The 24,047-nt window shown below is 37.6% G+C and overlaps 2 protein-coding genes across 2 annotated transcripts in view; one reads left to right on the top strand and one right to left on the bottom strand.

Moving 5' to 3' along the window:
* Positions 1 to 191, top strand: part of HOMER1 (homer homolog 1 (Drosophila)) — a 99,992-nt gene extending 99,801 nt beyond the window's left edge. The window contains exon 11 of the mRNA XM_010582878.1: positions 44 to 191. The gene's annotated coding sequence lies outside the window, so the exon portion shown is untranslated. The remainder of the gene's footprint in view (positions 1 to 43) is intronic.
* Positions 192 to 20,242: 20,051 nt separating this feature from the next.
* The window catches only part of JMY (junction mediating and regulatory protein, p53 cofactor), a 64,635-nt gene continuing 60,830 nt past the window's right edge, over positions 20,243 to 24,047 (bottom strand). Inside the window, exons 9-10 of the mRNA XM_010582860.1 lie at positions 22,933 to 23,485; positions 20,243 to 20,556 (exon numbers count right to left, since the gene is read on the bottom strand). Of these exons, the coding sequence (XP_010581162.1) occupies positions 20,249 to 20,556; positions 22,933 to 23,485 (861 nt within the window). The 3' untranslated portion in view covers positions 20,243 to 20,248. The remainder of the gene's footprint in view (positions 20,557 to 22,932; positions 23,486 to 24,047) is intronic.

Here is a 24,047-nt window from a genome sequence, read left to right as displayed (position 1 = left end):
TATATATATATATATATACACACACATATATATACACACACACACTGGAAGATACCGTATTTCTTTATGGAGCTTACTCTGGTGTTCTACAATATTGTCCAATGTAAGGTTTACTTTTTCATATGAATTCCATGTATTTACAGTGAGATACTATCTTCCACTTAACTATATTTTGAGGCCAACCAATGATGGAAGGTGAGTCCACTAGGGAAAAAAAAAAGGGGGGGGGGGGGGACCCCTGAGAATTTGAAATGTAAAATTTGACATGCACAGATAACAAGGAATAGCCAGGTGTTTGTTTTCTGGCCTTGATACATATATCGAATATGTATGTTCAATTAACTGTTAACCTGTTCTGCAGGAGACTTTTTCAGAATGTCACATGAATTTCAGGTTTTGTGAATAATGGCTTATGGGGAGCACTGTTCTATTACAGATTGCATAAAGGACATAAAGCTATTGCAAGGGATTGCTCATACACGGAACTTGTCCAGCCAAGAAAGCTGTTTCTAGAAGTTTTGTTGTCATAGCAAATTGAAATGGAGACATGTTTACTCTTTTATGGGTCTTCATATCACATCTTTATTGAAACTACACCAGGCAATATTCTGAACTGTTAACTAAATGTTTAAAAACAGGAAATTGAATTCAATTATCCTCAGTGAGCAGGTTTTAAAGTTGTTTTGATGTAATTTTAACAGACTTTTGGCAAACACACATTTCTTTATATAATAGATTTATTTAAAAAAAACCTCTTTGAAAGGTAAGCCAAGTGTCATGTGTCTTGCATCAAAGTACATTCTTGCCATAAATTGCTTGTAATGTTGAAGAGGGCTTTTTTAAAATGTATGAATGAGTGTCAGACTTCAGAGTCAAAAGATGCACGGACCTTTGTTTGCTCCCCAAATTAATTTGAATGTTAAACATGAAATTTAGCTGCTTATTAAATTTGTACAACACGATTTTCTCCACTTAGAGACTGCTATTCAAAACTAGAGAAGATAAGTTTGTTTTCTTGTGTGTACTGTGTGTATATATCATATAATACACACAGGTTCTCATTTATATTAGAAATACATGCTTTATTTCTAAAATACTGGTTTTTTTCTTTACCAGTGATTTATCAGGTCTCCCCTGACTAGTCAGGAAAATGGTTTAGGTCAAATGCTAAACCATCATGTATTATACATTATGTACATGTACACAATGTTTAAGTTTTCTCCATATTTTTAGAGTATTCTCTCACTCATTTTATTTATTAAAGGGGTGGGGGGAGCTTGGTTCAGTGTGCTACTGGTTGAAAACTTTGTGGTAAGCTACATGTTTTTCATTTAGTGGATTTTAGATGGTGGTGTGTCTATCTTCATCAGGTCCAGATGAGCAGATATGACCAGTTTTTAATTTACTTGGGGATGTTTGGGCCTGATTCTCCTGTCACTTGAGCTGCTGTAAACCAGATGTGTCCTTGATGTTATGTCAGCAACATTCAGTTGGCATAACATCTGTGGAAGTACAAGGAGAATCTGGCCTGTTAATGCTCAGTGGACGTAATAAAGATGAAGAAAGAATAAAAACACAGAAACTTGATGATGGAATAAATGTAATATTTTTTTTAATGATATTATTATTGACATTTTTAAAGATATGATGTCATTTACATGTGGGAAAATAGTGGACAGAAATATTTCCACTTAAATTTTGTGAATATGTGTGGTACATGAGTATTTCTATGTATACGTACACACACATATGTATATAAAGAACGTGGAAAAATTTAGATGTGCACATTTTTAATATTTTCCTATTGAAATTAAATTTAAAATTGGAAATTGATATTTGAGAATTTCTTTTCTCATAGAGTAGATACACTTAATTTCTTTTTTTTAAATAATAAAATTATTGAGGGCTGCACCTTTGAATTTCCAAATAGTTGCCAAACATAAATGTGGGATAAGGTGGATATACGTGCACATATAAATAAAATCCTATTGCTAAGACTATTTATAATGTTTATGTACAGTAGGTGAGTGTTTAGAAATTGTGACCTAAAGTTCATACGTAGGTGGTTATACCTACTGTAGCCTCTCCACTTCTGTTTTAAGATAAAAGTTTGCCTGTTTGAAACATTACTTTCCCAGAGACAGGTATGACACATTGTATCTATCTTTGACCAACTATGGGAATATGTAGGAGAAAACGGTGTTGAGTACTATAGCCTGAAAACATGACCATGAACTTGCACCGGAGGGGAGAGCGTCACATCGCGTATAACTTGTTATATGGCAACTACAGTCTTGTAAAAAAAAAGGGGGGCAAAAAGAATTACCAAAAGCCTAACAGAAATACACAACAACAACAACAACAAGAAAAAAGAAAAAGAAAAAAAAAGAAGAAAAAAAGAACAATCGAACCCACATTTTTTTATTTTGAAATACACTTGCTGTTCTCTGGGGAATGTACTTTTCATTTTTTTTCTTAAATCTTTTTCAAGTATGTGCAAGTGATAGCAGCAGCTACCTTAATCTTTCAGGTGCTACTGGATTTTGCATTAGAGTGTTATGTTGTGAAATCCTGACTTTGACATAAAAGATTTTTGTAAGTATATTCCCGTCTGGATAGTTAGTTTTTGGAGTGTCTTGTTCATAATCCATATGCCTCAATGATCCAGAAATTGCATTTTTCTATGTGGACAAAGTAAAATGTGTGAATTAATCTGTCTGTTACAGACTGGGAATTCCTTTTCCTGGCTAATATATCCAGGAAAGAGGAGAACAAAATGAACTGATAATGCAGAAATGCTGTTATAAGGTCTCTAAGAAAATACATTTTCAGGTAAAATATAAATAAATAAAGGGCTAAACCACATATAACACAAATAAGTATCATTTAATGCTATTGGTGGCATTTCCAGGATAATTCCTTTAAAGAAAACCCTGCAAGAATGAACAATGTGTCAATTAAAGATGAATATTTTGGGATGTGTCTTTTCAGTTGTCAGTTGTGAGAGGTTTCTGATTTCTGCTCATTTTCCTACCAGTTAGGGATTAATTTCAGGTTTACCTTCAATAAGAGGCTAAACCTCAATTTGTTCCATCATCTTTTATATTCTGTACTGAAGTGGCTACTGAACAGCACCCTGTGAACACCACATTCAGAAGTCAAAATCAAAACATTTTTCAGAAATGCCACATGGCGAGGGGAATGGAAAACTGTTGCAGACCTTAATTCTCTGCAGAACTGTGGATGTCAGTAAAAGCATTTAATTTGGTTGATTGCAGAAATCTTGGATCTTGAGGCCAAAGATAAATCTGATTAGAGATTAGGTCTGGATGTCAAAAGACAATTAAAAAAAAGGACCATGAAGAAACTCCATCCAAACGCACGTAGTTCAGTCTTGATAACTGGACATGCCAGTGAAGTGCAGAGCTGTACACTGATTTTTTCCAGGAAATGGACCTGACTCTGCAAAGCAATGTTCAAATTGTCTTGTTTACATTTTCTTAGTAATGCTGCATATGTGCACTACCTCTGAATGGTGCTAAGCAGAGAACATATCACAGAATAACAAATATTTTTTAAAATCTCTGTTTTTGCTTAGTAGCATTAATTCCTTGTTTTACTCCACTTACTTACTTCAGACAGGTAAGATTAGTTTTCCCCATTACGTTAAGTGTTTGGGAACAATGAACAGAGTTTTGTGTTAGATCCTGGAGTCAGTTCAGCTCATGACCACTCTTCTGGCTGTGCAACATAGCCAGAAAGCAGGTGCAAGTGTTTATATCACAATACCTCCAGATACTATAGATAAAAGGGGGTTTTCACACCATATGGGGTCTTGTAGCTTGGCCGCCACAACCTCTCAGGGACCTGTAGCTGCCAGTGCTGCCTCTGCACTGCTGGCAGCTCATCCTAGGACCAAAGAAACACAAGCGTAATTTATACCCAGTTTCTCCCTCATTGCTGGGTCTTGCGCAAGCAAAGCTCAGCTGCAGCAATACGTCTGGCAGTTTGTGTCATTTTCAGATACAGGCATGGGAAGGAGGAGTAACCATCAAAGATGTTTTGCATCTGGGGTGGGGGATGGGGGGGTGGGGGGGTGGATGCAGAGCTGTCAAAAAGATTCCCTTACAAAATAGGTGAGAATGGTTTCCATAACAAAGGACAGACCATCTGAACCGCGCAGCAGCGACAAAAAGTTCATTAGAAAGGATCTTCTTTTGCTAAGGTGTTCATATCATGCTAATATTGAGCACAGCTGGCTTGCCCCAAAACTCTGCTCTGATTGCTGTAGGCTTTTCAAGGTCAGCATTAGGTGTGTGTTTCATGAACACAGCCGAAGTCCTGACTGTCTGCAAACGCCGTGTCCTTTCAGTCTTTTATCTTAACAACTTGAGAGGTTTGGTATCAGTAATCATCGTCAGTAGTGGCTGACGACACTCCCTATTTTTTCCTGCCATCAGTTCCTATCACCTGTGGTGTTTGTGTAACAAAGTTCTGAGCTGAGTTTCGTGGTTTTTCTTTCTTTTAACTTCAAAGAAACTTGTCCACCCTTGCTCTGGGGATTCTCATCTGCTCTCATCTAAGTCTCATCTCACTGCATGGATCCAGCAGTGTGTCAGCAGCTTTTGCTTCCACTAGATTGAGAATAGCAATCTAGAAGTTTTCTTGGAAGATAAGTTGCATTTCTGTGACTGTGGTAATTCTTGGAGAGCAAGAATTTTTTCCCAGTAGATCAAGAAGGAGGCAGAGCCTAGGATCTTCACAAACAATAAATACATCCAGGTGCTAAGGGGAGAGGAAGAGCTACACTGACAAGGTATGTTTAAGTATAATCTGTGTGTGTGGATTTCCCCCTTTTGAGTTAAATACAGTCATGCAGATATTTGCAAGCTTAAGATTTGCAGGGAGGGAACAAGACCTTAGAAATTCTCTGAGTCTGGATTGTATTTTGTTAAATGTGACGGGGATTTTCTCTAAACAAAACCAAAGAAATGGGAAGCAAAATGATCTTGTACTTCACTGCAAGAGAGACATCACAGCCCTTACCTGTGGATGGAAATGTAGAAATTAAATCTACTTTCTCTGCATCTGAATATACTGTTATTTTTATAGTTCCAGCAGTATTGTTTCTCAGGAGCCTGCAGCAACAGGAACCAGAAGTCTATCAGTGAAAGGCACAGCTCTTTCTTTGACTTTCCCTTAGTGAGAGGAGCCAGGATAGTAACATGTCGTTGAGCTACTCAAGTAGTATCTAGTGTGAGCATCCTGCACCGTATCCCCACCGCTCAGCCTCACAGCTACCCCCTGCTAGCAGGGTGGCAGCTGGCCCAAACGTGGCTGCCCTCGCTGCACTCAGTTACTGCAGTTGCTGTCTGTCCCAGAAGCAACCCTGGAGAGTTTGTTGTGCTTTTTCAGAAGTTGCTTGTTCAAACTGTAGCCCCATCATTAGGAGTCGAGCCCTTTTGCTCCAAAGCATTCTGCACATTCGGAGATTTGCTTGCAGGGGAAGAAAACAGAGGGGAAATTTCATTCTGCAGATCTTAAAGGAGCAATGTGCTGGTTTGATATAAGCACCTTTTGCCCACCTCTTTGAAAGAAAAATAAATTATAAAAGCTTTAGTTGGGGTGGTTATTGTTATCATTTGAACCTACAAGGCAAAACTTTTTTATCCTGTATTTCTTGTAGTTTTCCTTTGTTCTATGTACTTTTCTCTGTAATGTGGGGCAGCCAAGCACATGTTTACAATAAATGTAAGAAAGCCCTAAACTGCTAATGGGATGAGATGCATAAACATCCAGTGTCCTGCTCACCAGGCACATGCATTGGCAACCCAGACCAAAAAAAAAAAAAAAAAACCCCACAAAAGATATCTTTAGGTGTGGGGTCCTGTCTTTTGTGCATGAACATCTCTTAGCCTCAGTGAAGGAGTTGCCCAGCCAAAGAAGCCAAGAGAAGAGGCAGTGAGGAAGCATCGGGGATGTTCTCAACAAGCGTTACAGAAGCATGCCATGAGGAAGTATTTTGAATCAAAGCTGGCTAAAACAGGGACCAATGCAAGTATTTTCAGAAGAAAGGAGTTGGTATGCTCTTTGTTGATGATGACTGCATTGCAGAAGTAGAAAATTCCTGTTGGGTGTATGTAACTCCTCAAGTGAAAATACAGTGATGTGTCAGGATTGGCAGGCTGTTTTCAGAAGAAACTGAGCTGATTTCCTGCTAAAACAAAGGGATCATATACCGAGCAGCAAAAATTCCCGTGAAGCCAGAGGATTTCTGTTATCAGCGAGGATAGGAGACAGATCTTTTGCAAAGGAATTAAAGCAACATTTGGAAACTTTCCTGGGAGAACCAGCACAGAGATGAGAGCAGATCTCCATGCAGCTGCTGCAATGTGCCTGAGTCAGACTGGGAAGTCCAGCTACAAGACTTTGTCTGGACTGGTGGGTAGCAAACAGTGCTGTAGGTTCAAGGGTTTTTAAGGGAATTGTGACACTTTGGCCAAATTGCAGTGATGAAGCTGTAACAAGGATATACGTATCTAAAAATAAAATGCAGAAGAGCTCACAGAGTGCAGTGGAAGTCAGCCCCGTGGCTGAGCAAGCAACCACACCGGGGACTCTCGGTGTGTCCAAACATGCAGTCGCCTCTGTAACCCTGGCAGAGAGGAGGGCTTACTTACGGGATAAAAGCAAACAGATTAACCAGCCATTGAGGCTGGTTTTACAGCTTGGGAGTAGCTACTAGGTGGCTGTGGAATTGGCCATGACATTTTAAGTCACTCTTCCGATGTGCTGCACAAGAAAATGGAGCCACTACTTGAGGAAGTTACAAACTGGCCTCCATGACCCCCATAAGCATAGCTCTGGGTCTTGTCTAGGATAAAAGCTGGGGTGTAGCTACTTGGAAAATAGTTAGCTGGTGACAGTGGTGTGTCAAGGGACCAGGCCTTCATTGGCTGGAAGGTCTTCACAGATAAAAGTGAAGAAATTCTTATTTACAGTATTTTAGTATAGCAGAATCTTTTTTAAGGAAACCCCATGGCTTGCTATTGCAATGATGTGCTGATGGGCTAACAGAAGACAGTGTCCTCTTGGGAAGCAGTTAGGCGCCTTCCACTGGGTGAGCTCCAAAGAGAGCAGGACCTAAATTTTGCATTCCATCACTTTACCAAGCTGGTACTGACAGTACCAAACACTTTCTTGTTCAGAAGCATCCCTGCAACTTCAAGTATCTACTAAGGACTGCAGCAGCTTTGTGTATCTATCTGGGCCTCGAAAGGTAGGAAGACTTTAGATCTGTTGGGCAGCTGATGGCTGGGAGCAAGACCCAGGTTTATCCCAGATGGCTGATAATGCAGCCTTGACAAATGCTGGTTGCACCACAGAGTTTCTGTTTGAAGTTTATTGCAAATTGAGATTAAAAGCTGAAGACTTGAAGGTGGTGGTGGGGGGTGTTCTGTGAAATGGGACATAGCATTGACTTGGAACTGTAACCACTTTTGATAAAATGTGTTTTAGATGTAAGATATGTTAGTTTGTATACAAATCTAAGCAAAGCATGTCCTGATAGGCAATCTGCAGCTCATATTCTCCCTGAAAACGTAGCCTGAGTAGGCACCTCTTTTTTTTGAAGTGACAAACTTCATCTCCTGAACAGAGATGTGCTCCATCAATCAAGCATGGTTAGCGAGAGCTACCTTTGACAGAGGACGAGTCCTGCACTCCTCCCATCTTTTCCTGGAATGGATTAAATGAGAGTAGACATGCTCCAAGTGTCACTTGCTAGCATGCAGCTTTTCTTGATCCTTTCTGCTGGCCTTGGGCACCAGAGGAGTGGCCCATGAACAGCCAGACCTCGCAAAGGCCGCCAGGCTGACCCACCGCGTGTGGTTTAATTTAAAGCGGAGTGACAGAGCAAGGTGGGGAGGGGGATGATGGGACACATAAAATGCTGTTGCAGAGTGGGTGGAAGTAATTTGTTCATACAGTGGTAGTGGGCAGGAGAAGTAATGACCTTATGTTTCAGCTTAGTTTGATATTAAGAGAAGCCTTCAACCAATAGGCACTGCAATGGATCACTTGGAGAGGCTGGGACCTTCCATCAGTAGAAACCTCCGGGAAACTATTATGACCATGACACAGGTATATGTGTTTTAGCAACATCTATCTAGAAGGACAGGATGTGGGATTTTTTTTTTTATATTATTAATTTTATTTTTAATGCCAATTCAAGACTTCTTTTTTTTTTAACATGTCATTAGAAACCAAGAGCAGTGTGCAACGGCTTCTTTGTCAAATTGTTTTTGCAGGACTCTGTCCACTCCAGCAGTCATTTTATTCACAGCAAGCGTGGGGGAAAAAAGTGGCCACCACTTTATGATGCTTCAAATGAAGTTGATTCTTAAAACTTCTGTTGTGTTGTTTGAATTCTGCGGTTAACATGCATGGCAGTTTGAGCATGCATTGATGATTTTGTATGCTAAGAACTCAGTTACATTCTTACTGAAATTTAATGGGATTAAAATAAAGTACTGAGGAAGAAAAAGTATAGTTAATATAATGCTTTGTATGAATTGCATGGTTCTTCAATTTTTCTTATTCCTGTGACTTTTAAACAGTAATATACAGAGGGAGTGTGATGCAAAATAGAGGAGTTGTTTAAGATAAAAGAATGAAGTAAACAGTGAATTTTGTTTGAAAGACCATGAATGTGCTTGGTTAGTATAGTGAGATGATGTTTCAGAGAAGCCAAGTGTACTCTCTTCCTCATGAGGAGAAAGAGTGAAAAGAAGGTAATACAGGTGATTTGTCTGTGGCACAAGCGTCTCCAACAAACATCCCACAGACAGCACACAAGTATAGTAGGAACAAAGGGATAAGGCAGAAGATACAGGGAGTGATCTTGAATGTAATTTTTGGTTTGGTTTGGGTTTTCCCAGAGTTTTGGTTGATTAATGAGGTGAGAGTGAACCCCAGCACTAACGCAGACAGGCAGCAGCTGTAACAGCACAGATAAGAATCCCTGCCTGTTTTTATCAACCAGCCCTTCCTGTTGAGGCAACATTTCAAGGGAGACTTGCCTTTTTTGAGCTGATGGAAGTCTGGACAGTCAGCATGACAGTGGTCAACATTTGCGTAAAGTTTAGAGAAAGTAGGAGACAGAAAGCCTCAGTGCAAACGGGCACAGGGCAGGAAGGCACCTCTGTGGGAACAAGTCAGGTCTGCAGTTCCGCAGGATGGAGAGTTCGACAGAAACTTGCGGCACTTCTGTGAGCAAGGCAGGTTATGTGGCAATGCTGCTATAGCTTCCTGGTAAAACCTCTGGAATTGTTTTCTGCTGTAGTGCAGTTTGTGTCAGCAAAGTGATGCTCCTAACAGTTATATGACTGACATGCTACATCTAAATTTTACAGAGGCTATTTTATCGTTAGGTTAATTACATCCTCCCTCCTAAAAGGTAAAAACACAGTGGCAAAACACAGGTCTAGCACTAGACCTAGGTAAGTAATCTGTGACATGAGCATAAAGCTCAGGCTTTGGTGGTGGCAGTGACACACTGGTGGTTTGGTGTTTGAGAGATACTGCAGAAGTCCAGGATTCGTAAGCTCCCTCCTACGGCAGGAAGAACAAAGCCTGTAAAATGGGTTTCTCCCTATGATGGGCAGCAGCAGTAAGAACTGCTGAGAAAAGGAGCAGTTCATGGGTTTTGGAAAAAGAAATCTGACAAACTCACTTTCCATTTTTACTTCTCTCCCTTCTCCCTATTCCCTCTACTAAGTATTAAGTGGCGTAACAACAAACTTGACATATACCAGAGGCGGTGGTTTATTGCTAGAAGTTTGAGATGGACTGTGGCCCAGTGAATATTTATTTACAGTGTACCTTTCCTTTACATGTAACGTGTAACCAAAAAAAAAAAAAAAAAAAAGATGGTTCTACCCATTTTCTATGTGTGGTACAAACATTTAGGCCTTATACTGAGTAGCATACCACTGCCTTCCAAGTGTGCCTACGGATACATGCACCAATTTGCAATTCTGATGCATGCATCAACTATACTTCCAACCTGTAGGAATACACGTAAGAGTCATAAAAAAGCAGCCACTAATCTACTGAAACCAATGCCAAAATAGACACCAGTTGATGGTAGCAAATACCCTTAAACAGAAGTTTGTCCTGCAGAGCAGAACGTGCAAAGGCACCCACTCACACCAGGGTCACCCTCACTGCCAAAGGCATGGCAAGAGCATTGGGAACAGACCTTGGCTGCAAATACAACCTTCTTCTTTCCTAAGAAGAGTCAGTGATGATCAAAGAACTTGCTTATTTCAAAACACACCTCCTACTTGTTCTACATGTTCTGCCACAACCCAAAATTAACAGCATATGCCATTATCACCAGAAGTGAAAAACACCACTAGAAAACCTGAGCCAGACAGGCCTCGGATTTTGGTTAAGACATTTTGCAGTGTAGATCTGTACTGCAAATGCAACCTTTGTTTCACTTTGTTATTGGAAATGTCATACATTTTTCATGTTTTCTCGGGATTGTAACTGCACTAAAAAGTTCCTGTACCAGAAATACACTATTTTTTTTTCTCTGCCTGTGCTAACTTAACAGGCACTGTAGTTCTTGTACCAGAAACACAGGAGTGAAAGGAAAAAGATAAACAATACAAACACATCTCTTTCATAAGATTTATGTCAAGATAGATAATAACACAAAATAGCTAAAGGAGAAAAAAACCAAACAGCTGGCAACTCTAGTCTGGGACATGATCAGTCATCTATTTTGGGATATTTCTCCTCCCCCAGAAAAAAAAGGTTAAACTCTTCAAAATACTCATAAAGTTACTTCTAAAGTATCCAAGTTCTTCATATACAATCTAGTTTGCTTCTGAAGTATTATATTGTTCATATACCGAAAAAGCAGATAATGGAGAAGTCACGTTTTTGATTTGAGCTTTTCCATTATCATTACCTGTCTTTTAAGTGATTGCAGGTGGAGGCTTGCTCCCTCCATGTAATGGCATTGCTACTAGCTGGCTCTAAAAGGATAGAAGAGTGTAATAAGGGAGCTAAGCTTTTGATATTTATGGGTTTAAATTTTTACCCTTCTTCATAGAGTGGTTTTGTCTTTTGATTAAGAGATGGAAATGTGTGTGATTTGTATTTAAGCACAACTATCCTGCATTACTTGAGAGCAAGATTATTCTGTAATACCTAAACTGTTTATGTGATTTAGTTTACAAAGATGTTACCTTGATATAATTATTTCCTGCTGCAACGTAGCTTAGGCACAGCCATCTGTCATTAAGCAATGACAAGCAGCTTGAGAGGAGTAATGATGGAAACCTAAATGAACTAGATAATACGAATTTTTTTTTTTGGTGGGAACCAACCTGTACTAAAAATATTTTTTTTAATGTTGGTACATACTCAAAACCAGACAGTAGTCAAATAAATATCCTTTAATAAAGAAAAAAGGAATCATTTTAAAGCACCAAAACTGTGAGTATGATGTTACATCGCATGGACAAGAAGGTAAGTGCAGTACTTTTGTGTACAGGTTTAAATTTCTGACTCATGATAATAAAAAACACGAAATACACAGCAATAAACTTGCATTGCAGAAAAGGTGCACTAAAGAAAAAAGCGAAAAGCAGACAGTTAAAACTTTTTTAGTTTTAGGTATTGCTAGAAATGTTGGTTTAGTTTTTTACCTTTTTTTTTTTGAACATACTTGTTACTTTATAACATGGAGCATTTTTAGGCATAGTAAATTTGCAGAGTTGTTTACAATAAAAAATGTATTTAATATGTCCTTTTGCATATAATGGAGTTAAAGAATCTTAAAGCCAAGCACAATGTCCTAGTAGTGTTTGAGTCTACCGATAATATTGCACAAAGCTAGTGAATGGCAAATTGGTTTTCTTTTTATTATTCTTATTTATTCAACACAGGCTTAACAAAGAAGTTAGTTTCATTAAACTTCACTGGCTTCACTCATGCAAGACAACCTGCAGCAATCTGTATTTCTTAAGCTTTCATCTTATGATGATGTATTTGTATGTATTTAAGATGAAATTTAAAACATATAGCAACCACAGTAACACACTGGGAGATGTTAAGTGAGTATCCCCAATCCCCAACACCTATTTCCCAATTCAGAAATCAAAAATACTTTTCTAAATCTGAAAATTGCACCTGTCTATGGCAAACTAATTACTGAATAGGTGACAGTCTCTGGAATAAAATCTCTGCAGAATTTGGACTATACTCACCAAAATAGGCATCATCCTTTTTACTTGTTCCAAACAGACATACTACTGGTTAATAGTCTTAGATATCAGCTTTAGATAATACTCTACATCAATATTAGAAACTCAGCAGAGTAAAATTCATTGCTTGGTCATTTTCCATATGAGAGGTACATCAGAGCATTCACATTTGAGAATGGAAAGATGACCTTTTCTGTCAAATTCTGAAGCTCTGGGCCACAGAATATATAAGACCTGAATCACAATAAAAATACGTAAATGTCAGGTTGCAGATTCACCACAGTCAGAGCTGGGAGTTTCGGATTAACAGTCAAAGTGAATGGGAAGTGCAAAGAACTGTATATACAACAACCCCTCCCAAAAATATACTGGCATGCCCACCCACCCTTGACCCTTCTAAAAATCCTAATTTTAAGTATTTATGTATTAGGCAGCAATTAAATATAAATTCATTTTTTAGGAAAAATTTAAATTACAGTATATTTATAGGTTAAAAATAGCCATGGCTGTACTTTTTACAGCACTGATAGCAGTATGTCAATGTGCTAGTACACCAAAGAGCAATCTGCAGTCAAGTTTAGGATGACCTACTGTCTGTCAGCTCCAGTAGCACTGAAATCATGCAGTGTGCTCTCCCAGTAAGGTGCTCCTGTTTACTCCTTTTCTTTGCCAGAAACTTTGCTTGTTCTTAACATTAATTCCATAGTGCTAAACATAACAACATATGGTCCATGCTTATGGAATCATTACCAGAAATATATCCAGATAATTTAATTACATAAGCATTACAATGAAAATAAAATCTGATTACACACATGTGAGCAAACTTGGTTTACAAATTACACTCCTGAAATTCAGTGCAACAAATGGAGTAGGGGTAACATTAACCAATAGAAGTTTCTGCCTCCTTACTAAGTTGCACCTTCAAAAATGCACCTGTCATTACTTTAATATTAAACATTACAGAATATAGTGCTTATATTCAAAATGATTCTTTACAAATAATGTAGTGAAGTATGTTGAATTCTATCCCTGATGCAGCCACAAAAGAACACAATATATAATCATACTAATTTATTTTACAGGTGTCTGGTGTAGGATGCAAACTGTCAGATTTAAAAAAACAAAACAAAAAAAAACCCACCCCAAACCTTAAAAGTGATATTTAAGAAAAATAAAAAAGCTTTCACCTACCCTAGACAGGTAACTTAACTAACATATGAAAACATAGTGAAGTGAATAAAATAAGACTATTGGTCATTTGGAAAGGATCTGGAACATCTGTGAATGAGAGCATGAAATCATGTTGATGCAAATTCCATTTCTGATCAAAAGACTATTGCTGTTTACCTTACATTTTGGTTATTTTAGTAGAAATTGAGTATTTCGTTTTCTTGTTCTCACTCATGAAAGATTTTTCAGTCCTCACATAAGCATTTGTACAATAACATTACGCATTCCAACTCTTCACCTGGATCAGTTATACTATACTAAAACAGTTCTAATCAGAACAAAGAAGTTTCTAAAAGTGAAAAAAGCCTGAAAGCTAACAAACTGCTTACGATAAATGATGAGCAACAGAAAAATGCAGCAACAACAATGAAGCCCAGACACAAATGAAAAATACCAATAGGTAGAAACGTCTTTTTATGGAGGTTCTCTTTCCTTGCATATGTTTGTGTGTTTTCCTGTAGTGATGCTTGCTAAGATTTCTCAAGGACTAACACAATTATCACAGCTTTTCCCAGCTACGGAGGAACCAATCTCAATGCAGGACTGTCATAATTTCCGTAAGTTTCTTGTAAATATACTTAAACCTTCCCCATTTGCTGCTGTAGCCATCCCACAGCAAAATTCCACATTACAGAGGACAGGAAGTTTTATGCATTAGCCTGTACATTAATATGCACAACTTTTATACTGAAGTGCAGAATTATGTGAAATTGTGACATCTAGTGACTCAGGGAGAATTAAAAATCGAGGAATTTTTTTTTAGCAGTGTGTGGAAAAAACCCATGCGCTTTCCACATTGAAGATGGCAGTTTTGAACTGATATAAACTGCTATGCTCAGCATAACAACTACTTTTTGCGTGCACATAAAATACATTTTTGTATGAGAACTCCACTTCTATAACCTAAACTATTACAGGAATCTAAGATTTCGGCTAAATAGAAAACAGATTAAGGGCAGTAATTTTTCTCAATCATGCACGCGTTTTTCAAGGCAAAGATGACAGATCATCTGGCAAACAAATCTGAAAACTGTAGTACAGTACAGCATGGAGCTATTTAGATAAATCACAACACAGTGGTAAACTGTACACACAAATGTTGTGCAAGGGGACCACTGCACCTCTACTTTAAATTACACTATTTTTCCTCGGCTTGGAATTTTGCTAGTGTCCCATATGCATAATCTAAGGAATAAAACTGCAGGCTGGAAAATAGAAAAAACGGACATAAAAGTTGCTCCATCACCACTGTTAATTTAGCACTAAGCTTCAGATGAACTGTATAATCTGAATTACCATTCTACGTCATAGTTCTGTTTTGTGCTACAGCCAAAAATTTATTTGATTACCTCACTTTTAATGTGGTGTGACTGGTAGTATAGACAAAGGTAGAGTAAAAATACACACAGCTTATGGTATAGGCAATGTCAAATGATTATGATGAACTTTGAAATTGCTGTTATTGCTGCATGAACACAGTATTAGACAGCTTGCAACCACACCATGTAATTCGGGGTTCAGAGAAGCAGTTTAAGAAAAAAATACTGTGTAGTTTTAGGTCCTTGGAAAGCCAGTGCCATGTGTTTCATAGACCTGATCTTGGGACAGAAAAATACAGACCTGAAGACTAATAAAGCAAAATCAATACAACTCCACAGTAACACTGCTCACAGGTGCTTTGAAAATGCATGTTCACTAACTTTATAAATAAGGCAACAAAGTTAAGGAAATGCCTGTTGATAGCAAGGGTAAAGTGACATCCTTTCAAGATGTTTGACAGAGCTTTAATTTCAGGAGAGCCACAGCAAAACAACTGAAGGGTCCAAGAGCTGACGTTCCTTTAGGTTACATAGCCTATTGCTAAGGTAAGTTCTCCTGTTCCTCTTTATATAAGTAAATGGCAAGACGTGAAATCTCCTGTTATAAACGTTAACACAGTACGTGTTCCATTACATGACAGCAATGCATAACTCCACTTAAAAAAACTAAATCCCCATAGTAGTTTGTCCGTCACAAGAGCAACAGTGAATGGACCACACTGCACAAATGACAGCGACTGTGTATTTCTCAAACACATGTCATTCTGTAGTATGTCATGGTAGTAAAAATAAAAGGCTAGTGAAAATTCAGTTTTCCTAGAATTGTAATGGGCTGACTTTAATATCACATGGAGTTTCCAGATGGTACAAGGCTACTTGTATCTCTGTACTGACATACCTCTTAGTACTATGGTATTGTAAGAGTAGCTGCCTGCAGCCGTGAGTCATGAAGTTCAGGATTACTTCTAAGTATTCACCGCAGAGGAAGCTGTGACTCTCCTTTAAAAAACCAAATAGTCAGGATCAAAAGGGAAGTTTTTTCCCAGCCAGTAGGCTTTTGGGTATGAAATAAAAACATTTTTGCAGCCACTAAAGGGAATAATGAAAACCAGCAAAAGAAGCATGATTTTCACAACTGAATTACCAGTATGTTTAAATGCTTTGATCTTTTTTAAAGAAGGCTGCTTAGAGTAATTAAAAGCCATTTTAATCCAAAAGAGAAAAATAAATTTAAGTATGAAATTTCAAAATACTGCTTCTTGTAACATGATAAAAGTATAACTAACTTGGTTCAGCATAGCTAAATATGATTTTAAAAAAGCATGAAAATGTCTAATTTAAAAAGGTGTCAGACTACAAATGACCTTCTAAAAAGGTGTGCAGTATGTCTTGCTAAATGTACCATGTTGGAAACAAACACATTCTTGAATATGTACTGAATTCTTGTTTCTCATTGTGCTGTGGTCACCTGTTACTCTTCATACTGACATACACTTCTTCAAACTAAGAAGAAAAAAAGTCTTAGTTGCATGTTACTGAATTTCAGCTACTGTAGTGCAACTAGGAATTCTGCTCTCTGGAATATCACACTGCTACACAGCAAGCTTCTCTGCAAGGAGCTATTTAGTTGGATTTTCAAGCAGATGATATATTCAGTGCAGTGAAGAGGACGTTTTATAGCTGGTTTGATGTCTTGGCTGAATCCCAAAGTTACTCTAACAGCAAGTATTCTCCCAACTCAAAATGCCCCCCTCACTTAACTGGCCACATATTACTAACGCAAATATAAAAAGTGCTTAAGAATTGGGCATTCTTGATTATATAAAATGCACATCTAAACAAATTAGCTTTCTGCCCAAACCAGAATTTTTTGAACAAATTAAAGAAAAAAGTGACCCGAAAATTAACATTTCAGGCCATTTTTTCCATGTACTGAATCATTTGCCAAAGAAAGCCTCCTGTGGAATTGATGGTCATAACTGCTGGCTCTGAATATTCAGAAATGAAGAGGAAAAGTAATCTTCAGCTGGGGTTTCTTTTCTCACATCAGTGGCTGTGAATCACCTGTTTGGGAAAAAAGAAAAAGGAACATCTGAAAAGCTAAACAGCTGTACAAATACTCCATGATCAACGTTATCAGCCAATTCCAACATGCAATACTGAGCAGCGTCTTCAAAAGCCTTTATTCTTTGCTCCCAGGGTAATGACACACTAACTCTGGAGCCAGGACACACAGAGTATGACCAGGTCTTTTTTTGCCTTCTGGTATTGCTGGCAGTGAACACATACTTGGAAGAGTCCCAAAATACTGGATTAAATACACAGACCAAAAGCTAGCTTCTTATCTGTTACTTTGTCCACCACTCCCAGGAACCCAGGTTTCGCATTACTTATAGTGCTCTTAATGTACTATAAGTGATTTATGTGTGCACACACACATGCTTGGCATACTTCTGATAACCAGTAATCTTCTGATTTTTCATACAGAAGTTACTGCCTCTGTGTACTGCTTGTTCAGCTGTACTTCCAATCCATAAAATGCCTCAACATTTTTGTACGTGGTTTAGATTGTCCATAAGGAAGGAACTGCTCTTACAAAAGTTAGTCATAACTGTATGTAGAAGTTAACTCATAAAGCAGGTAATACAAGAGATTACTAGATCTCCTGCAGGAATTATTTACTATTAGTTTGTCTTCAAACTTCAATAATTAATAAAACCACTTCAGTAGACATTGTTAATACTCCTTGCATATACATTAAAACACTTTTTGGCACTTGAAAAACATCATTATATCAGATTTAGCCTTCAGTCCTAAGGGCAAATGATTGCATTACATTTAGCCTATAAGGATGTACATGTATTAAGCATAGCTCGTAACATACGTGCCAATATACTTTTGTATAACTGTTTTCAACCTAAAATCTCTATGCAACTGGTTTTTGTATGTGCAGAGCTTACAGTTAAAAATCAGTAGGTCAATCTTAAAGCATGGTATTAAATGGATAACCTTATAATAAAAAATACTATTCTGCAATTTCTACAATAGACTTTAAGCAGATTTGACTCATGTAATAAATTCTGGGTAACCAGTCTATATGTTCAAGCAAGCACACTCATCTACATGAAAAAGTATTTATTCAACTGAATCTCACAAGGGCTTTGTCTCAATCTCTGTTCTCCAAGATTATTTCACACAGTTCCATAGCAGGGGCCCGTTTTTCCTTTCTGAGCTGTTAGCTATTTTGTACAACTGTTTTTCAATCAAATCTGTACTACCGGTTAAATAGTCTCATCTCATAAACCCAGGATTTTTTCATAACAAAATATGACATTGGTAAGAGAAAGCAGTTCCCAGATGTGTGAAGAACTCCAAGGAGCACACACTCAGAACTCTGATGCTGCATCCTGCTCTAAGTCCAAGTGATTTCATGGGACCTCAGCATTTGACAGGCTTGCATCCCTAAAAGGGGAAGATGCCGTAATTGTAGACTTGTAAAAAGGGGACAACAGCCAGTGCACTACAGGTACTGCATGGCAGTGATTTTCAACCTGCACTCTGAACTGCTTCTATGGAGCTGCAAAAGACAGCAGAGGAAAATGTGTATTTATATTGCATGGCAATGTACACGTAAGACTTCTAAGAGGATACCCTTCCAGTGGAAAATGTTTAGAAGGTCCACCAACTAGGTTAAAAAAAATTTGAAGTTACTCTTGGAAAATTCCTTCCTTTTTTTTTTTTTTTAAATGACCCGTAGTATTAAAGTGTATTCTTGCTAAAAATTGCAAACAAGATCCCAAAGACTAAGTTACACAAACCAAATCACAATGTTTAAATTTGCTCAGTTATCTAGGAAATGAGAATAATTGCACTGAGAAAGCCAAGTCAATTCCAAGACATGTCTTTTCTTATAGCTGTCACTTGATTTCTAAAGGGCTGTGGTAGTGGAAGTTTTCAGTATGCAAGTATAGAAAAAAGTTACATCCGAATGAAATTATCTTCGAGTTTCAGCAAGAAAATCCACTCCTGGATTTTCAGCTCCAAAACTAGCAGTACATTTGGTATGGAATAGAAGGAACATGCCATAATTAAACATTATTAAATCATTAGTGTGGCCAATGGCTAGTTCATGAGGAAATAAAGGCAACATTTATTTTCCTTTTTAAAAATCAATAATAATAATATTATTATTATTATTGTTATTATAAGAATAAAATAGCATAACAATGGAACAGTTTGAGACACAGTATTTCATAATCACAACAACATTCAGCAGATGATGGGCTAAGTCACCATCACTTTTTTAAACGGCTGTAGCACTTTTATCAATAGCCACTCTCCAGCTACGGTAATAACTAACCAGGGTAGAAATGCCTGATTGTGAACACCCAAAAAGGTTATCTTTTTTCTACTGCTAGCTGTGTTGCAAGGATTATAAATACTTATCTTCCGTATTCTTGAAATAGGCTTTGATTTCTAAACAGATTTTTAAAGTCTTTACAGATTGTCATACCTCTCTTTTCTCCAAATTTTAAGTTCAGTGGGAACTTTAACTGAGACTTAAGTTCATCCACATGCCAGTAGCAGAAAAATACCACCACAGAAGAATAGTGCTGTATGCTGTTGTTGTAATCAAGAATCCATTTGTACTACTGATGCAGCCATAATTTTGAAAACTAATCTCTTGCCAATTTCTGCATTGTCCTGAAATCATTAATTTAATCAGCTGAAGTCTAGTATCTGCACTTTCAGGCACTGTAGCTTAGTATAATGGAAGTTCACGGGATTCATAGGAGTAGCAGAAGTATAAATTATATTTGTATATTTACTGTTTACAGCCTGGAAATTCAATTAAGTCAGAGAGTTTACAGATTGAAAACAAGCTATCAAAGAGTCAGTCACACAGGGTAACCAATGAGATTTCAGTGTGTTCAGCAGTCAAATCTAACCGCCCTTCACTTGAAGCTATTCAGTCTGAAATGATAAATGTGCTAAATTTTTGCAAGGCCAGAAGTAATTAGAAAATAAGTACAAATGTGTCCAAGAGTGATTGTGCTGCTTTATTACTTAAAAGCTTTTTAAAGCTTTTTGGTAAGCTGCAAACGGTACCTTCAAATTTACTAAATAAAACAGAGCTTTTTATAGGAGTAGTCCTGTCAATATTCAGCAAAAGTATTCAAACAATAAAAGGCTAAGATGTTGCCTAAAAAAAGTTTTCCTTACTATAAACCTTAATTCTTGGAAAAGTCAGTAATACTAAATTCATATGTGCATGTTTTACCACGTTGGATGTCAGACAGTTTAGTAACATTCATACTAAGTCTCCTAGAACGCACAACCTGAGGCTTAGCTGCTATTGTTATACGAAAAGTGTTGAAGAAATATTATTTTTTTTAAATGTAGGTTAATTACAGGTTAATTTTCCCAGTCTGTGCAAGGCAAACTCTCCTCTTCATCCTCCGATTCAGGTGATGCTTCCTTAATTCGTCGCAATGCTTCATGGATGCTCCTTGTCAGAGGGTCAGTATCAGGCAGAATTGTAAATGATTCTCTCAGAACATCTTTCTGCACTTTCTTCAGTTTCACCCCTTTCCTGATCTGTGCCAAGATGTTATTGCTATCATCTTCATCAGGAAAAGGAGGGAGACTTCTCTGCTCAACTTTCCTTAAGTGAAAGCTGCCACGTTTCAAGGAAGCCAGCACTTCATCCATCGGGGAACTCACTGCAGTAAATCAAAAGACCTTCAACATTATTTTTACTAAATTTTATCAGTCTTCATTTATATTTCCTACAGACCAAAAAGTAGCCGTATACTATTAATGTGGCAGTGCCATACCATAAGTATAATGGTAGCTCCAATACTGTTTCAGTCTCCAAGTTTATCTTCCCTATTACCAGGTCAAAACTGGTTTATACAGACAATTATAATTTCTGAAACCACTTAACCTCCTATCAGGCAGGTAGTAAAACTCTTTAAACAAGATGGCTTTCCTGTTTGCAGTCAGAAAAATCAAAATAGCTGCAATGAATCTGACACAATGAAAGTGTTTATTACATTATCTTTCTTGACTTTGAAACTCAGGTAGTGAGTACGTATCTTAAGTATTGGACTGTGCAATCCATTATCAGCACTTGCATTTTGTGGCTGATTATACCTACTATATGACTATTACTACATGTCAGTGAGGGAAGCAGCAGTATAGTCAACTGCAACAGCATGCACTTTCCTGCTGCTCTGGATTCATGTATGTAGTAGCACCTAGTCACAGCATGCCTATATAAATTCCCTTCCTTTATAATTAATGAAAACAGAGAAGTAAGAGTTAATACTTTATCACAAAATCCTTCCTTTATCACCAGTTTGAAACTACTTCTCTGCAGAAATAAAAATCAGGCTTTGGCTCTTTGAAGAGCTACAAGCAGGTAAGATCTGTATCCCAGAGAATGCGTCATAATAAAAGTACAACAGTTTGAAATAGCTTGCATACACTAGCACGTATCAATCAACAGATGAGTATGTGTCTTGTAGAATACATTGTAAAATCCTGGTTTGCATTTAGGAGTCAGCTTTGTCCATCAGACTAATGGCCCAGACAGTTGGAATAGACACAAAGAAAAGAGAGAAATAAAAGAATAATACAGGACTGCACATTTTAAGGAGGAAGGAAGGATTGTAAGACACTCATCTGTCATACAGAGACAAATTTCTGAAGCCACTTAGAGACTTGGAACATCTTGGGGAATGCAGAGCAGCAGGTAGAGTGCTGCTGCAGACATTAACAATACTCTTAAGAGGGAGGATGGAATTTGATTTTGTATTTGTCATTTTGTGATGTATATCAAATTGCACACACAATATGTGCTTTATATAAAATTGCAAGATAAAATGGGTATCAAAAAACTAAACAACAGGACTACAGAAAACCAAAAATGGAGCACAGCAGCATCAAAATTGATAATGAACTTAAGACACTTTACCTGTGACCTGCAGGATTCATAGGAGCTTAAGAATTCTCTAACTATTCAGTTGCTTCAAAGGTTTTCAGTCATTTAAAGACAATTCTAGAGGAAACACTCTTGTTTCTGTCTGATTGATGAAGACAGTTCTAATTTTGATTTTATCTAGATGAGGGAAAATGTCAATGGAGGGATGTTTTCTGTAGTTGTAATTGACAAAGCCACATAGAATTTTTAATAAAATATTACAGCCATATTACAGCAGTGTGAATCAAGGCCCAACTCAAGGTACTTTTTCTCAGTGACTTCCAGGAAAATAGCTCAGCTGAGCACTTCTGAAAATCCCATCTCTGATTTTCGAATAAAACCTTTGCTCCAATATAGCATGTTTCACCGAAACACCAGGATTATTTTGTTCAATCATTGCTGCCATTCTTCCCATTTTACATATGGGATAAAGGATAAACAGTCAAGAACAAGTAGCACAGAATCAACAAGTTGTAACAGATCCCCCAGCTCAGCCCTGTGCTCTATTCATTCTCTTCAGTTTCCAAAGAAGTTTTTGATCTTTCAACTATTTATTAACACGCTTTGCTGAGTTATTACAGATTTAATTTCCAGTTACAGTTAAACTTACATATTCTTACTCAGCTCTGAAGAGTACTTGAAGGTTTGTGGATTTTTGTATTAAAATTTGAAGAAACCTTGAAGAAAGCATTCTCAAGGTTTCCTATGTCCCAAGACAAGTTTTAATTCTACTAGGTCAGAAATGGTGTAAAATTCTGTTATTAAAAAAACACCACACCCTCAGGTAAAGCATGGAGTATGTGCAGTGCTGGCTGTAAACTAGATAGGAAAATATTCTTTTAGACAACATTTAGCTCCATTTTCTAGCTAGTCTAACGTGGTATATCTTAGATACAGTTTCACAAGTGTTTTCTGTCTAACTGAACGAGTATACCACATGCTATTGTATAGGTCCTAAAATTTGAGTTGGCAACGTTTGTCAGCTGAAAAGGATTTAACAACTTTCCCATTAATAATTATAAATGAATCACCACAGCATACACTTTTCTATAGAGCAATTCAAAAGAGGAACTGATGTGCATTACAATTAAATGCACAGAAATGAAAACATTACCTTTCCTCCTCTGTAAACCCTCTAGATCACCAGTCTTCTTAAGCTTCTTCTTGGCACTGACTAACTGACTGCTGTCAAACAGATGTGCTGGCGGGATACCGGAAGAGTGCTGGACTCCCTTCTCCTCACTCTGACGTTTAACAAAGCTGTCGCTTTTCTCTAAGGATTTGGTGGCATCTTCCTTGGAGGGCAAAGGTGGAGGTGGAGGTGGAAGTGGTGGAGGCAAAGGGGGTGGAAGCGGTACTACAGTAACAGCCTCCGGTTGAAGCTCATTACTGCTGAGTGAAGAAGTACTAACATGAGGCAGTTCAGAGGTAACACCATTGGGAGGTAACGAGATATCTTGAAGTTGTTCTAAGCTTGTGGATTCCTGCACTTTCAAAGGCTGAACTGCATTTTCCAATTCTACCTCTTCACTTTTCTCTTGAATTTGTATGGTTGCTGGCAAAGATTGAGGCTGATTGACACAGGACGCTGAGCTGGCTGCACATTTTCTTCTGGCGTGAGTCAGCCGTAGTCTGGTTGATTTAAGTATTACTTGCCCAGGGTACCGCTAAAGTGAATAAGTTATTGACAATTAGATAAGTACATGCAACACACTATTCTAGATTCTAAGTACCTGTCATTAGGGTTTGCCTTTCTGACAAGCAGAATTCATCTGCTATTTTCATTCATTTTGCTCTGGATGTAAAAACAAAACAAATATATCCTCACCTTTACACTAAAAATGATCAGTTTTCTTAATTTTTATTCTTGGTTAAGCAGCAATTTACACATGATTGGTCTAGTCAGGGATATACATGGGTTAGAATTAGGATTTCACTAAGAACCAGATTGTACATTCAAAACTGTTTTTTCTGGAAATTAAAATTCGAAATTCCCTCTTGCTTTCCTTTTCTAAAAGTGGTCAATGGCTCCCATCCTCTCTGACCTAATACACTGGCCTTAGATGTGAATCATACTGCTTAAAAACATGTCTCTTGAAAACATCAAGTATTTTGAGACTTTCCAAAGTATTTTTTATTTAGTTCTTAAATTTGCTGCCTCAGTATCTGTCTTTTCACATTACTTTGATCTGTAGCCATTTTTATGCAAAAATTTAAACTGCTTCTGAA

This window comes from Haliaeetus leucocephalus, unplaced genomic scaffold (assembly GCF_000737465.1).
Source record: "Haliaeetus leucocephalus isolate CR32 unplaced genomic scaffold, Haliaeetus_leucocephalus-4.0 Scaffold849, whole genome shotgun sequence".
In the NCBI taxonomy this organism is placed as follows: Eukaryota; Metazoa; Chordata; class Aves; order Accipitriformes; family Accipitridae; genus Haliaeetus; species Haliaeetus leucocephalus.
The sequence above is the reverse complement of the archived record's forward strand: the minus strand, read 5'-3'. Positions and strand labels throughout refer to the sequence as shown.